Here is a 15010-nt window from a genome sequence, read left to right on the forward strand (position 1 = left end):
AAAAAAGAAAGGAAAAACTCATTTATAATTCCACTACAGAGATAAATCTGGGTAATTTATTTTGGAGTATTTCTTTCAAGTTATTGCCCAGTACATATGCTGTGTGTGTACTATATGTATATAATATCTATCTATCATCTATCGGTCTTCATATATATCCTTTTTACTGTGACATGTTACATGCTAATTGGCAGTGTCATTTTAATTGTCTCATGATAACCCATTAGATAGATAGCATAGCTTATGTAAGCAATAGCTCATTATTGGACTTTCGAATTATATCCAATTACTTGATACTACTAAGAATGCTGTGATAAGTATTCTTATTGCTAAATCTTTGCCAATAGATTGTATCCATTATTATTTACTTAGGATAAACTCCTAAAAGTGGGATTGCTGGGTCGAAGATGTGAATAGGCCAGTTGCCTTCCAGAAAAATCGCATTAATTTATAGTCGCACCAGCACTACAGGCATTTGCCTGTTTGCCCAGTACTGGACTCCAGCTTTTAAGAAAATTTCTGTCAGTTTGAATGTCCAAAAGAAAATTGTCTTTGTGTCGATTTATATTTCTTTGATTACCAGTGAGATAGACCATTAAAAAATATATTTATTGGGGAACTCCCCGGCGGTCCAGTGGTTGGGACTTGGTGATTTCACTGCTGGGGCCGGGTTCAATCCCTGGTCAGGGAACTAAGATCCCGCAGGCCGAGTGATACAGCTTAAATATGTAAATACAGGCTATGTCTTCTGTGAATTTTTAACTGATTTGTTGGAGTTGTTTATATATTTAATGTATTAAGGTTGGTAACCTGCTTGCAATTTATGGTATAGTTTTCTCTAATTTATTGCTTGCCTTTTAACTTAGCCTTAGAATTTTGGGGTAGAACTTTTTTTTTTTGGCATGCGGGATCTTAGTTCCCCGACCAAGGATTGAACCAGGGATTGAACTCCACTCCCTGCAGTGCAGGCATGGAATCTCAACCACTGGACCACAAGGGAAGTCAGGAGAACATATGTTTTTTAAAATTATTTCCAATTTCTTAATTTTGATAAATGTCAAACATATAGAAAAGTAGAAATAATAGTATGGTAGTATAATAATAAACACCCATGGACTCAAGAATTAACATTTGCTATATATATATATTTGGAAGTTGCAGATATTATTATACTTCAGCTCAAAATATTTGTCATACATCTCTTAAGAAGTAGAACAATCTCCTTCATAACTGTAATACGATTTTTGCAACTGAGAACATTAACAATTATTTCTAATATCATCTTTCATGAAATACATAATCAGATTTCTCCAGTTGTCCACAGGAGGACTGTAATACCTGGTTTCATTGATTCTTGATCAAACCAAGATCATGCATTTCCTTTGATTGTTATGTCTCTTCAGTATCTTTTAATCTAGAAGAGTCCTGCTACTTTTTTCTATGACATGGGCTTACCTGAGTCAAGGGCAGTGTCTTGTAGTGTTCACACTGGAATTTGTCTTTCTTTGTGTATTTTTTTTTAAATTTATTTAATTAATTAATTTATTTTTGGCCGTGTTGGGTCTTCATTGCGGTGCGCGGGCTTCTCTTGTTGCGGAGCATGGGCTCTAGGTGTGCAGACTTCAGTAGTTGTGGCATGTGGGCTCAGTAGTTGTGGCACACGGGCTTAGTTGCTCCGTGGCATGTGGGATCTTCCCAGACCAGGGCTCGAACCCATGTCCCCTGCATTGGCAGGCGGCTTCTCAACCGCTGCGCCATCAGGGAAGCCCCTCTTTGTGTATTTTTAAATTTGTTTCTCTTCCTCCTGTATTTCCCACAAACTGCAAGTACCTCTAAAGGCTTGGTAGGTCCTGGTTAAACAAGTTTTTCAAGAATATGTGAAAAAGGACAGTGTTTCTCCAACTGTAATATCTTAAGAATCACTGGGGAATCTATTTGAAGTGCAGATTCTGATTCTATAGGTCTGGAGTGGGGCCTGAGACTCTGCATTACTATCAAGCTCCCAGATGGTGCTGATGTTCCATTCGGTGGACCACACTTTGAGCAGCGTGGTCAAAAGTGTTGCTGTGTACTTCACACTGTCTGGCATCAGGAGGTATATAATGTCAAGTTGTCTCAGCATGAGTGATGGCGAAGTCTGATCCCTTGATTACGGTGGTGATTGCCAGATATTGCCACCTTAAAGGCACATTTCCTCCTTACAATTAGAGGTCATATTAGGGTAATCTTGGGGCAATTAGAAGTCATCTCCAGGCACTGGCAGAACAAAAGTTTCAGATTATTTACCACTTTCTACCTCTCCTTTTGTAATATTATTTTGTAATTACTTTGTTAATGTATGTTTTCCCCACAGTGTCTGTTTTGCTCACTGCTGTACCCTAGTGCCTGGTACAGAGCAGGCATGCAATGACTGTTTGAAGGAAAGAAATGGAATTTGTGATTTCTATCTTTGATAATATATTTAGAAAGCTGTTTTTAATTTAAATCGATTTTTATTTTTAAAAACTAATAAATGTACCTGGTAAAATAATTCAAAATATAAAGCTATATAATAAAACGTGTCCCTCCCATCTTAAATGACTCCCACCCAGTCCCCCAGCTCTGCTCCCCACAATTAGCCACAATTCCCATTTCTTGTGTACCCTATGGAAGTATACAAAATTATATACGTATATTTGTGTCTACTTTTATATTTCTCTTTAGTGGGAAAACACCATCACCATTGCTATGAATCTTGCTTTGTTTCATTGACTGGTTTACCTTGGCGATCATTCTGTATCTGCTTGGATAGTTCCACCTCATTGTTTTTCATCACTATATAGTATTCTCTGGTATAGATACAGTGGCATTTATTTAACTAGTCCCTTATTCTTGGACACTGAAGTTATTTCAAGTGCTTTGCTATTACCAACAAGGATGAAATTAATACACATATGCATACAAACTTATATGCATATACATTTTATCTACCACATAAATTCCTAAAAGTGCAAAAAATGCTGCCTGTTCCTTCTGTTCTCTGTGTGCGTAACAAGCAAATAGTGAATAACTGAGCCCCACATCAGGCTCAGTGAGAGACATTCTCACAGCTGAAGTTTCCAAAGCCAGAAGTCAGGCTGCCTTCCTCCCTCCCCTTCACCCATGCTCCCAGGGCCAACCAGCCACAGCTTCCTGCCAAGTTCATCTCCTGTGTCACATCCATCGCTTCGTCCTTCTCTCTTCATTCTGCCTCAGCTTCAGTTCAGGTCTTCATCGTCTGTCTTCAGAACCACGGCTGTGGTCTCCCCTCAGGGAGAGTCTTATGTCCCCATACCCCTGATTTAGCTTTCAACGCGCAGCTGCCAGGTTTGAGTCGGCCCCTCTCTTGTTCAGTGTCCCCCAGTGTCCCTCAATGGCACCCAAGGCCCGCAATGCAAAGGCCACTCCCTCGGTCTGCCTACAGATCTGCGATACCTCGCTCCCGCTTTCTGTGGCGTCATTTCCCATCCTTCCCCCCACTGTGTGCAATTCCAAAATTGTCACTTCCCACTCTCCCTACTGTGGCCCACCTGAAGCTCTGGCTTCCTTTCCTGGTGTACCTCCACTCACAGACCACCTTCACCCGAACCTCGTCTCCTTCCCAAATCCTCTGAGCCTCACTCCCGCGGGAAGGATTTCCAGTCCCCCCCCCATGGCCGCCGCAGAGGGGCTAGGTATCCCCTGTGCCCCCTGCCCTCCGTGTTATCTCTTGCACTGCATTTGCAGCCTTTCAGGGTTGGACAGGCCGTTCAGGTGTCTTTCTCCACACTAAGGTGTGAGTTCCTTGAGAGCGGCGGCACAGCCTAGTGATGGCATGTCCCCCGGTCCTGGCACTCTGCCTGGTACAAAGTAAGCTCTGATACACGCGGCTGTGTTGAACTCTGTGGGTGAAGTGTGTGGGGTGCGGGACGGGGGAAGGCTGACTGTGGTCTCGTTCAAAGTTGGAAGCTGTGGCGACTCTCTGGTGGGATGCAAATCTGGAGGGACTAGTGTTTGCATGGAGAGCAGGAAATAGTGCAGGACCCCAAGCAGGGTCAGGGCAGAGGCAGGGAGGACTCTGTATTCACCCTGCCAAAGGCTCCGGGGCTTCCACTCAGACTGGAACTGGAGCTGATGGCACTGAGCGAGGGTACTGCGGCTTCTCTTCCCAGGTGGATGCTTCGTGACACTTTCCTGCCAGGGAAAAGCAGCGGGGAGGGGGCAGTATCACACTGCAGATCCCCTCAGAGACTTGGGGGGCAGATCAGCATCTGGGGCACCAGCAGGCAGCCTTGAGGCTGGATCCACAAGGTAAGGGTGTGAGGGGGTGTGAGGGGTAGGGGAGGTGGAGCTGCGGGAACAGGGATCACCTTTGGGAGGGGCAGACCTTCCTTCCCCGCACTGGGTTTGTTCGGGCGGGCGGGATGGAGCCAGAAGCTACCCACTCCCGGTAGAGGGGGGAATGAAGCCTGCCCTCATCTTTCCAGCCACGGGCGGGGTGGGGGAGAGGGCTGGGTGTGTGCGCCCAGAGGGCGGGCAGCGGAGGCCCGGGGCTGGGGACCCCGGGCGTCCGCGCGGAGAGAGGCCTCTAGCGGCCACCGTGGGAAGCAGGAGAGGGCGGGCCGGGAAGGCACTTCCTGCCAGGGCCTGGGGCTGCCCAGTTTTGCAAAGGAAGTGCTGCCAGGGCCGGAGGAGCGGAGGCAGGAAGTGGGCCAGAGGCTCGTGCGAGGGTGCGGTCGGCGGGTAGTGAGAGGCCGCGGCCGGAGTGGGTGCGGAGGTGAACGAGACCGAGCCCGCGATCCCACCCATCCTCCCCAGAGCCCCAGACGCCTCAGCCTGCCAGCACGTCTGGCGGCGCGGCTCAGCCCGCGACGCCTCGGCCGCCCGCACGCGGCCTGGATCAACCGCGTTCCAAGTTCTTCCGTTTGGAGCTGAACTTGGCTTCCCTCTAACTCGTCCCGCACCCCACCTCCCCACTCTGGGGCCTCATGAGCCCCTCCCCTCCGCTCCAGAGCGGAGACCACACCCCTCCCGTCTCCGAATACCTTCCAGGGGCCTCTCCTAGGGACGCATTTCAGCTTGCTTTAGAGCTAATAATATTGAGTCCTCCCTGTGCAGGCGTTTAATCAATTCTGTAGAGGGCGTGTCTCCATTCTGCAGATTAGCTAACTGAGGCCAAGAGGTAGAATTAAATAGCACAGCCGGATGCACGCAGATCCATTCAAAGTTCGCACTTTCATTGAAGCCCCAGGGGGCTTAGGGCAGCCCTTCCCTCCACTACTACTGCCGTCGCTCCTAAGGGTTTGCTGAGGCGAGGTGTGGCTTCATGGGACTCCCCGAACATCAACGCCCCCACCCCCGCAATAACCACAGAGTCAGGATAGGGGGGTCTGGCTTTCTCTTTAGTTCTCATCACTTTGGGGCTCTCCGTTACAGAGAAGGCACTTAGATGGGAAGCTCACCTGATTCAGACCAACCTTGTCCTCCCTCCCACCCCCAGCTCTGGGGGGGGGGGGTAAGGGTAATGACATCTCCACCTGACATCCCCCTTGGCACTGGTATGTGGGTCCCCTTAACCGACAGGCCCTGGGGAGAGCCCAAGGCCTTGACCTCCAGACCCAGCATTTGGGGGAGGGGTTCCAGACAAAGGACTCAGAGCTGGAAGGCAGCATGTCCTGGGAGCTGCCCCCAGCCAGCAGGGCGCGAGGCAGAGGGCTGCAGGGGTGGGTTGGCACAGGGGAGGGGGACAGCTTGGCCAGGCTTCCTGGAGCCCCCCAAACTCCGCAAGAAGGGTCCCACCTCCTACAGATCCCCTAAAGGCACCGGTGAAGTATGGGGTGGGTAGGGGAGGCACCCCTTAGGCGGTGTAGAGACCCACACACGCACACGCCGTGGTGGGCCTAGCATAGCGCTGGGCACAGAGAAGGTGCTCAACAAATGTGTTTTGAATGTATGAATCAACGGAGCTGAAAAGGGTGTGACGGACAAAGGACAGGGCCTGGCCCTTTGGCCCAGCCTGTTTCATTCAGAAAATAGCAGTTTAAAAAATGTAGAAATCCTTTCCCTCCTCCCCCCAGTTTATGGGTCCAGGAAAGGGGTGAGGGAGGGGTGTCTCCACCCCAACCCTTCCCTCTCCCCTTCCCCTAAAAATCTATATACACATATACATATTTATACGGCACCGCAAAGGGATCCTGCCTATGCCTCCACACTCGGAGCTGGGGCACCAAACCCCAGGGCCTCGGGGTGGTCAAGGCAAAGGTGAGAGGTTGGAGCTTGGGCCGTGTGGGAAGCAGCCCTCAGGTGCTGATGAGCCCAGAGAAGCTGGATTCTAGGGTCTTGAAGGACAGACCCCTGCTCCCTTTACAAGTGGTAACAGATCTTCTACCCTCCCCGCCCTCCTAGGCAGAGATTGGTGGAGGCTATAGCAGTCCCAAGGTAGGAGGTGGGGAGACTGGGTCCTCCCCCACCAGCCTAGATTGCTGCAACCTGATGGCTGTTCCAGGCAGAGCTGACCCGGATCGTGGCCCTGGGAAAATTGGGCCGAGAAGAGGGCTCTATGCAAGGCACTTGGTGTCCACTGTTCCCAGGCTGGGGGCCCAAGGCGTGGGGCAGCAAAACTCTGCCCCTCCCCCAGGCAGAACTGGAAGGGCCCGAGGGACCCAATTTGGCAGCAGAGAAACATGGCCATGCAGAGAGAGATAGAGAGAGAGAGAGAGAGAGAGAGAGAGAAAGGAGGGAGGCGGCACGCAGGGCCCCCCAGGTCCCCCCAAGAAGGAGGAGGTTCTAAGGCACTGACACAGGGACCCGGGGACTCGGCGCCCTCGGTGCAGCCTGCCGCCCCCTGCACAGCCTGGCCGGGCTGGCGGGGGAGACGCCCACTTCCCCGTGGCGCTGAGTTTTCTTTAGGAAGAGTCCGCGTGTGAGGGGTGAGGGTGCGGTCGGGGGCAGGTCCTGGCCCCGTGGCGCCTCACTAGCTGCCGGGCCGAGGCTGCCTGAGCACTGAGTACACGTCATCCACACGGCTGAGCTGCTCGAAGAAGGGCAGGAGATCGTGGAGCTCTGTGTCACTCATGTTGTCAAACCACGAGGCCACCGGTACCTGAGCAGATGGGTGTAGGGCGGTGAGGGGGGCAGGTGGCCCTGAGCACAGAATGTGCAGATCAATCCTGAGCACCCACTGCTCGACGGGCCACCTCCTGGAAGCCCCTTACCCAGTCCTCAGACATTCTGACGGCAGCCCCAGTGAGTCACATTTACACACAGGTCAGAGCAGAGGTTCCACGGGACCATACTTAACCTTACCGTGTGCTAAGCACTCTGATATTTTCGGTTCTATTTCATTTTTTTAAAAAATCCCAACTAAGACCCACTAAATTATTTCCGTGTTCCACTAACAGCTCACGACTGGCGGTATGAAAAATGGAAACTGCTCCAGTGTCCAGCAGGGACCCGAGCCCATGGCAGGTGCCCTGTATCTGCAGGCAGAATGGACTGAGTGACTAACACAGAACAGGGAGCAGCAGTGGGTGGACCAGGCGGGTGGGCAGCAGGCATGGGTCACTGAGGAAAGAGGGAGGAATGGGAGGGCACCAGACCCCAGCAGGGGCCCCCATCCCCACCCTGCCTGGCACTTACGGCGTTATCTGGATGGAAGACATAGGAGGCGGGTGAGTTGTCCAGGATGAGCACCCGCCGAAGGTCTCGGCCCAGCCGGCTCAGGTCCTTCACATAGTTCCCCCGGTGGAAGACGCATGACTCACGAAACAGCCGCGCCCGGAAGGCCCCCCACTTGTCCAGCAGGTCAGCTACTGGGTCTGCGTACTGGGGGGCAGGAGGTGGGTCATCCAGGGCCAAGAGCGACCCAGAGGTCACTGCCCAGAGGTCGTGCGCTGGAGGCAGATAGGAAGCAGAGATGCCCCAGGAGGCCTTCGGAGCGTGGAGGGCTCACCTTGGCAAGGCTGGCGGTGAACAGCACACATTCGAAGAGCTCACCCATCCGCTGCAGGAACTCGTCGACGTGGGGCCGCTTCAGCACATAGACCTGGGGGGTGGGCCAGTGAGGGGACTGCTGGCCCAGAGGCCTGGGTGGGGCGGGGCGGCCGGGGGCTGGGAGGGAGTGGGTGGAGGAGGCACAGGAGGGAGGCTGGTCCCATGGCCTGCGGGCTCCACTCAGCCAGCCGGTGCAACCACCGCTGGGGAAGACACCCACCCATCCAGAAGAGTATCAAAATGAACCTCCAACTCCTGGTTTCGGGCCCTGCCTCAAAGGGAATCACTAATTCCTAGCCCCTTCCTCCACCATGGCCTCAGCCAGATGTAGGGGCCTGGGGGCAACCCCCTCACCCCAGAGCTGCAGAGCACCGGCCCCCGAGCCAAGTAATGGAGAACAGGCTGGACAGCACACAACCTATCCTGAATTACTTGAACTGGGTCCCGGGCAGGGTGGGGCGAGGGGGCACCGAAGAGGACCCCGACTCCCTGCAGGCCTTGGAGTCGGGCCAAGTCCCTGAGGGTCCGTGTGACCTTAGGCAAGTCTCACACCCTCTCTGGCCTCTGACATTCCACATCTATCAGAGTCCCATCTGGGACTCTCAGGATTGGTGGGAAGAGCCTGGGGTCTGGAAGACAGATGCCAAGCCTACCACCTCCCCCCACACCCGGCCCCTCACCTGGTGGACCACCCCATCAATCTCCACAGGGATGATGAAGTCGGCATTGTTCACTGGCTGTGAGGGGGGGAAAAGAGCTGCTGGAGCTGGGGCGAGGCCCGCCGAGACCGCCTCCCAGGCCAGGGCAGACTCCCTTAGAGACCCGGGGCTGAGGGCTGCTGGGCAGGGCCCACCTTGAAGGAGCTGTGCACCAGGGTCTCGTCCAGGTCGATGACTACGCAGATCTTGTCCGAGTCCTGGGCCTTGGCCTCGGGGAGCAGGTACTGGACTGGGGTCTGCTGTGGGGACGGGCGGGGCTGGCTGCGGCACCTCTCTCAAGCCCCAGTCATTTCTCCTCCACATGTCTTCCCTCCCCCAGCCCTCTACCTGGCGAGCCACAAGGACAGTGGGAGAGACCAACCCCTTCCCAGCTTTGCCCCTGCCAACTCTGGAGCCTGGGGTAGGCCGCCTGGCTCTCTGGGCTTCACTTCCTGACCTGGGAGACCAAGGCAGAGGAAAGCTTCCACTTCTGAAGGGGAAATTCAGAATTCCCGTGGTTGGGGGGCCCTCCCCTGGGAGGCAGTCTTGGGGCATTCAGGGCTGGGAAGGCCTGGGAGGGTGGAGGGCTTGGTGGGGGGACAGGGGGTCTCCACCCTCCTTCCAGGGCCTATGAGCAGGTCATGAAGAGCCCCCTCCCCCTAAACCCCCTGAGGGCTGAGCCCAGGTGCCCCTGCAGCGCCCTCCTGGCCATCACACACCTTGGGGACAGCACCGTTCTCCTCCACGAGCAGGGGCGCCCCACTGTGGGCAGGCAGGGCCTCCCCATCATCCCGGCAGACACAGCAGAACAGTGAGTGGAGGAGGCCCCGACTCCGGGGCTTCTGAGAAGCCGCAGACTTCTGGTCACCTGAAGCAGGGAGGCCCAAGGTGGGGGAAGGCACGCTGACTGGCCTGCAGAGGTGGGCACGTGTGCCCAGGCACGAGCCCCTGGGTCGAGAGGCTCTGGCCGTGCTGCCTTCATTGAGGGAGACACACGAAAGTGGCATCCAGACAGTCTTGGCTCCAGGCCACCCCTCCGCTCCCCACAAGTCCTTCTAGTGTGGGTACAAAGTTACCCACATTAGGGAGTGGGCTGGCTGGAGGCGGGGACTGAAGGTGTTTTCTCTTCCTAACAGCCTCCATCGCTGCTGGGGGATCAGCCCACTGGGGGCACCTCCTGACACACCCTGTACCTGAGCAGCCCCTATTCAGTAGGGCCCCTGCCAGAGAGGGTTGAGGCCTGGGGCCCTGGGGCCCACTCCTGCTCTCCTTCCCCTCCTTCCATCCTCTCCGCCTCCAGAGGTGCAAAGTCCTCCCTGAGGCTGGGCCCAGAGACAGGGGGTGGGTGCCTGGGGCCAGTGTCCTGCCGCCATCTGCTGGCCCCTCCTCCTCCGCCCCCGCCCGGACCTCCAACTTAGGTCCCGCTGATAGACGGCCCGCCCTCCAACATCCCCTCCACCCGGCCCGGGCAGAGCTAGGCCCAGGCCACAGGTGCGAAGACCTGGAGCGACTTCCTAGCCTCTTAAGTCAACACCGGGACAAGGAAAGGCAGACCCCCTGCCCAGACCCGTCAAGCCCCGGGGTGCCCGGCCGAGGCCGGCGGCATCTCGAGTCGGTGCGTGTGCGCACAGACCCGGCGCCCACCGGCCTGCAGCCGGGGCTCCGAGTTCCCGGTCCGACGCGGGTCTCCCCGCGGGCGCGCTGGCGATCCTTAAAAGTGGTTGTCCCTCTCTGCGTCTCCGAGAGGCTCGGCGCCTCCACAAGTGACGCGAAAGTTTGTGAAGAACGGGGCTGTGTGGTAGCGGGAGATCCTTCCAACCCTCCCCAGCCCGCTGTCACCTCTGCGCCCCCTCCCTCGACCCGACCAGACCGCGGCCCAGAGGGGGCGGAGTCTCAGCTGGTGGCCTGAAGGCGCCCTCTTCAACCCCCCCATCTCCCAGCCCCACTGGCGCCAATGGGGGGGAGGGGGCGACTCTCGGGCATCGCGCACAGCCAGTCCGGGAAACCCGGAGGGCGCCCCTTCTCTACCCCTGCCTCAGTTTCCCCACCTCGAGCAGACAGGAGCGCCCAAAAGGGGGCAGGCCCCGCCCCGCGTCTCTGAGCCTCTGCGAGTTCAAACTCTCAACCAGCTCCCCCTCCGGTTGGAAGCTTCGGGCCCCGCCGAGTCGGGAGCCTGGGGCGGCAGCGGCGGCTGCCCTGGGGAGGGTCGCGGCCCCCTCCTCCTCCCCGCAGCGCCCGGATTGCGGGTCCCTCCGCGCGCCCCAATACCTTTGCTCCGTAGCGGGCTCCGCGCTTCCTCCTTGCTGATCTGAGTAATGACGGCCGAGCTGTCCATGGGGCCGGGCGCGCTCCGCTCCGGCCGGACTCTGGCCCGGGCGCCCGGCCTCCCCCCCGGCTCGGGCCGGAATCGGGGCGCGGGGGGGAGGGGAGGGGTGGGAGGGAGGGATCCCCGCGAGCTTCGGAGGGGAGGGGAGCCAGGTTCTAAGGGGGAGGGGGAGGGAGGGGGCGCGGAGGAAACTTTGTTACAACATGGAGTTTCCTCCCCGCGAGGCGGATGCAAACATGGAACCCGGGCGCCGTTTCAAGGCTCCCCCTTAAAAGGGCAACGGTTTCGGCGTGACCTGGACTTGGCCGGGGCTTTCATCACTTCTGGGGCCGGCGCGGCTTGGCGGGTAGGAGGCGGGCCCGGCCGGGTTCCTGCCGCACTCCAGGGGGCGTCGCCTCCCTTCCTGCCGCCCGCCCGCCCGCCTGCGGGGCCGAGCCTCTGCGGCTGCGTGGCAGGGCCGGCACCCGGCCCACCATTCTCCGGCGCTGGGCGGCCAGGGGACAGGGCCCGCCCGGAGCGCCCACGCCCGGGAGTGCCCCGAGGGCGGCGCGGCTCCACCTCTGCACATTCCGAGGGTCGGGGGCTGGCAGCTTCTCGGTTTCCTCATCTGGGAAATAGGGTAACACCGTCTAGTCTGTAAAATGGGTCTCTCCGGCGGTCTAGGGGCCATCTCGCAGGGAAGTCGTGAGCGTGCAAAGACTCTTTGCTACCTTCAAACGTCTGTGCAGATCCACACAATTAGGCTCTTAACCGGACCAAGACTGTCACCACCTACCGCAGTCCCGGGCCCCTTCCCCTAAACCCGGAGTTGTAGGGCGTGGAAATTCCAACTGTCTGCCCCGGGATGCCCCCTGCCGACCTCTCCCAACCGCCTCACCTGGCGCCCGGCCACGTCCACTCCAGCCACCTGGCTTTCTCGCCAGAAGCCTAGCGCCTCCACGCCTCAGGGCCTTTGTACCTGCTGTTCTCCCGGCCTGGAAGGCGCCTCCTTCGACTTCTCACAGCCAAATCCCACCGACCTCGAAGAAATGACACCCCCTCCAAGAGGCTTTTCTAGGCCCCTCCCCTACTCCCTACGCCGGCCACGATGTGACTGTTGGGCAGGGGGGAAAATCAAGCGGCGGCTACACACAGTGGGGCCCCCATCCCTTTGGGCTCAATGCCCAACCGTGGGGACCACACCGTCAACTGGAGGACCTTGAAGACCCGCTCCACCTGGGTCTGTACAGACACACCGGCGGGCGCGGGGCCCGCGTTTCCACGCAGATTCTTCACGAGGGAAACTCCCGTGTGATGCGCGGTGAGGTTTGCGGGTGGTTTTTTTTTTTTTCCTGTTTATGAAGTTCCTTCCATTTGCCGTTACTATTTTGTGTTCACGTTTTAAAAATATTCATAACGCCAAGCCTTGACAAACACGCCTCAGCATTTCCTTCCCCCGCCGGGCGGGGCGGGGCGGGGCTGGCGCGTCCAGTCCCGTCCGGCCGCAGGGTGCTTACGCGGCGCACGTCCTCCAGGCCGGGCGGAGGGGAGAGCCGGGGAGCGAGAGGCCCCGCGAGGGGAGCGGCGCTCGCCCAAAGGCGCGCCAGCTTCGGGGCTGGGCAGCAGGGCGAGGAGGAGGTGGTCAGAGGCTGTGAATCCTGTGGACTCCACGACCCCCCTTTCTGCTATTGAGTTAGCCAAAAAGTTTGTTCGGGTTTTTCCGGAACATCTTACTACGCCGCCGGCCGGCTGCCATCATTGCATTTAATCACGATAATCGCCAACTTGCGGCGAGCGCTTAGTCTGGGTCCCGCTTTGGCTGCGCCTCTCATCTCATTTACTTCTCAGAACAACCCGTTTTTTAACCCATTTTACAGATAAAGAAACTGAGTCCCGACGAGCTAGCGACTCGACCCGCCCTCCGGCGGGGGCAGAGGTTGGATTCCTGTCGCCGCGCCGAGCCCCCTCCCCTTCGGTACGGCCCCGGGGCGGGGCCTCGGCATTCTCTCCGGATGCTCAGCCGGCGCCGACCCCAAAAGGAAATGTGCGGCGGAGGGCTGAGTGAACCCCGGGCCTCGCCCCTGGCCTGAGCAGGGCGGCTCGCTTTCCACTCCCTTCGTCTTTCCCTCTGTGAAGGCTGGAACCTGGCCGACTGTGCCACTGAGGGTCAGGGGAGCTAACGCGGGGATAGGGCACTGGGCATAGGGCACTGGGCAGCACTGCTGCCCCCCTCCCGTCGCTATTCCCTTCACCTCCTACCCCCCCCCCCCACCCTCCATCGTCTCCTCCGAGCCTTCGCTGGTGGGGGTCTCCTCCCAGCGAGACCTGCCCTCTTCTCACGCTCAGTGGTGCACTTTCCGCCGGGGCGGAGTGGATGCGGAGTGAGCCCAGACGCCCGTGCAGTGCGGGGGTCTGGGGTCTGTGGGGACAGAGTTGCTGGTGGAAGCGTTCTGTAAGGTGGGGCGGGTTCTTTGGGTTTCCTCAGGAAGGAGGGGAGTCCACACCCAGCTGCTCTCCCTCTACCCTCTCTACTACAGCAGGTGGGGGGGTCGCCGTACCCGCATAGTTTATTTTTATTTGTTTCATAGGTTTGCGCCCCAGGACGGATAAAGTCATGGGGACTGTGAGTCGAGAAACACTAGGACTCAGCCGGGGTCGGTCTGGCAATTATGGACAAGTGTCTTGTTCATCCAGCACCTCAGCTTCCTTCTCTGCCAAATAGGGTTGGTAAGGGCCCAACCCAGGCAAGTGGGTAGGGGGAATGCCGAGCAGAAAGGCCGGATGCCCTCCTCCCAGGCTCCGAGACACACCGTGGTGCACGTTCCGACAGAGCGGGGTGGATGCGGAGTGAGTCAGGACGCCTGTGCAGTGCTGGGTCTGGGGTGTCTGTGGGGATGGAGTTGTGGGTGGAAGCTTCTGGGGAGAGTAAAGGTGTCAGGCCACTCCCAGCCTGAGGGGCTGATGAAGCATCTAGTTAGATCTGAATCTGGGGGCTGGGAGGACCAGAGCTACTGGGGAGGGAGCAGCCCTTTTGGAGGCGTCCCTGTCTGGGTATGACTGACCTTGGCCTGACTTCATCGCTAACGCCTTACCCAGGCCCAGAGCAACCCTTAGCTGGCCCTTTGGTCCCCTCCCCTCCTCACCTTCCTTTACCCCAAGTTCTAAGCTTCAGACTTGCCTATTGGTATGACCAGCCTGCCCGTTCTTCTGGGGAACTCCAAACAAGGTTGCAAATCTCTAGCTTTTGCATACACTGACCCCCCCACCCCAACTCCCGGCATGCTCATCTCTCCCTTGATTGCTCTCCCTATGTCTATTCAGCTTTCAAAATATTGTCCAGGAGTTTATCTTCTGTGGGCCTTGCCTCATCGGTTGCAGGTGTGCCTGACGCACACTTCGGATCGTCAGTGTTTTGTTGTCATTTACTTAGGTTCCCCCCAACCCAGTGTGAGCTCCTAGAGAGCTGACATCTTTAATTCGAGACTGTGCCTCCCTTCCCCAGGTCTAGCACAGGGCTGGCGCCCAACTAATACCTACAAAATTGACCAGAGGGGTGGGCAGGGGGTACAGCTGGGGGCACCTCAGGGAAGCAAAAAAGGGGTCTCCCGTTTCTCCGCTACCTGGCCCCCATTCATCCTCTCTTTCAGTTCGCAGGGGCCCCATCTTCTCCAGGGACAAGCCGGGAGAAGGAGGTTGGGCGGCGTTCTAGCCCAGGTACCTCTCCACCGTTGCTCGGGTGAGCCAGACCTGTCCCATCCCGTCCCTCTTAGAGGGCCCCACTTGTTTCGTTGCCCTTTTAAGAAAGAGGAAATTCTTCTCATAAACAAGCGCCTCAACCAGAGCGCGGAGCCCAGCTGCCTGCCCCGCCGCATCCCCGGGAAATCGGGGGTGCTTCCAGGCACAGCGCCCACTCCAAGCTCAATCTAGGGGAAAGGGCTGGCGGCCCCTCACCGCCGACGCTCGCCACAGCTCAGGGGCTGGGGTCCAAGGGACGGGAAGAGGCAGGAGGGACTTGGGG

General features: G+C 57.4%; 1 protein-coding gene across 2 annotated transcripts; it reads right to left on the minus strand.

Annotated features, from left to right (window-relative positions):
- Positions 1-5141: 5141 nt before the first annotated feature.
- On the minus strand, positions 5142-11284 carry CTDSP1 (CTD small phosphatase 1). Of its 2 annotated transcripts, none has more exons than XM_060016119.1 (7): positions 10956-11284; positions 9407-9555; positions 8843-8947; positions 8670-8726; positions 7949-8041; positions 7636-7821; positions 5142-7099 (listed from the first exon to the last, which is right to left on the minus strand). In XM_060016119.1, the coding sequence occupies exons 1-7, from the start codon at positions 11020-11022 to the stop codon at positions 6971-6973; spliced, it is 786 nt and encodes a 261-aa protein (XP_059872102.1). In that variant the 5' UTR covers positions 11023-11284; the 3' UTR covers positions 5142-6970. The 2 variants fall into 2 exon arrangements, with proteins under 2 accessions (XP_059872102.1, XP_059872103.1); XM_060016120.1 differs by having other exon boundaries at positions 8843-8944; positions 10956-11283.
- Positions 11285-15010: the final 3726 nt, after the last annotated feature.

The sequence above is a fragment of the Delphinus delphis genome, chromosome 7 (assembly GCF_949987515.2).
Source record: "Delphinus delphis chromosome 7, mDelDel1.2, whole genome shotgun sequence".
NCBI classification, from domain to species: domain Eukaryota; kingdom Metazoa; phylum Chordata; class Mammalia; order Artiodactyla; family Delphinidae; genus Delphinus; species Delphinus delphis.

Coding starts and splice junctions, on each gene's coding strand:
- CTDSP1 (XM_060016119.1), bottom strand. CDS start 11,022: ATGGACAGCTCGGCCGTCATTACTCAGATCAGCAAGGAGGAAGCGCGG. Junction 9,556..10,955: donor GAGCCCGCTACGGAGCAAAG/GTATTGGGGCGC, acceptor TCCCTGCTTCAG/GTGACCAGAAGTCTGCGGCT. Junction 7,822..7,948: donor TCACCGCCAGCCTTGCCAAG/GTGAGCCCTCCA, acceptor CCTGCCCCCCAG/TACGCAGACCCAGTAGCTGA.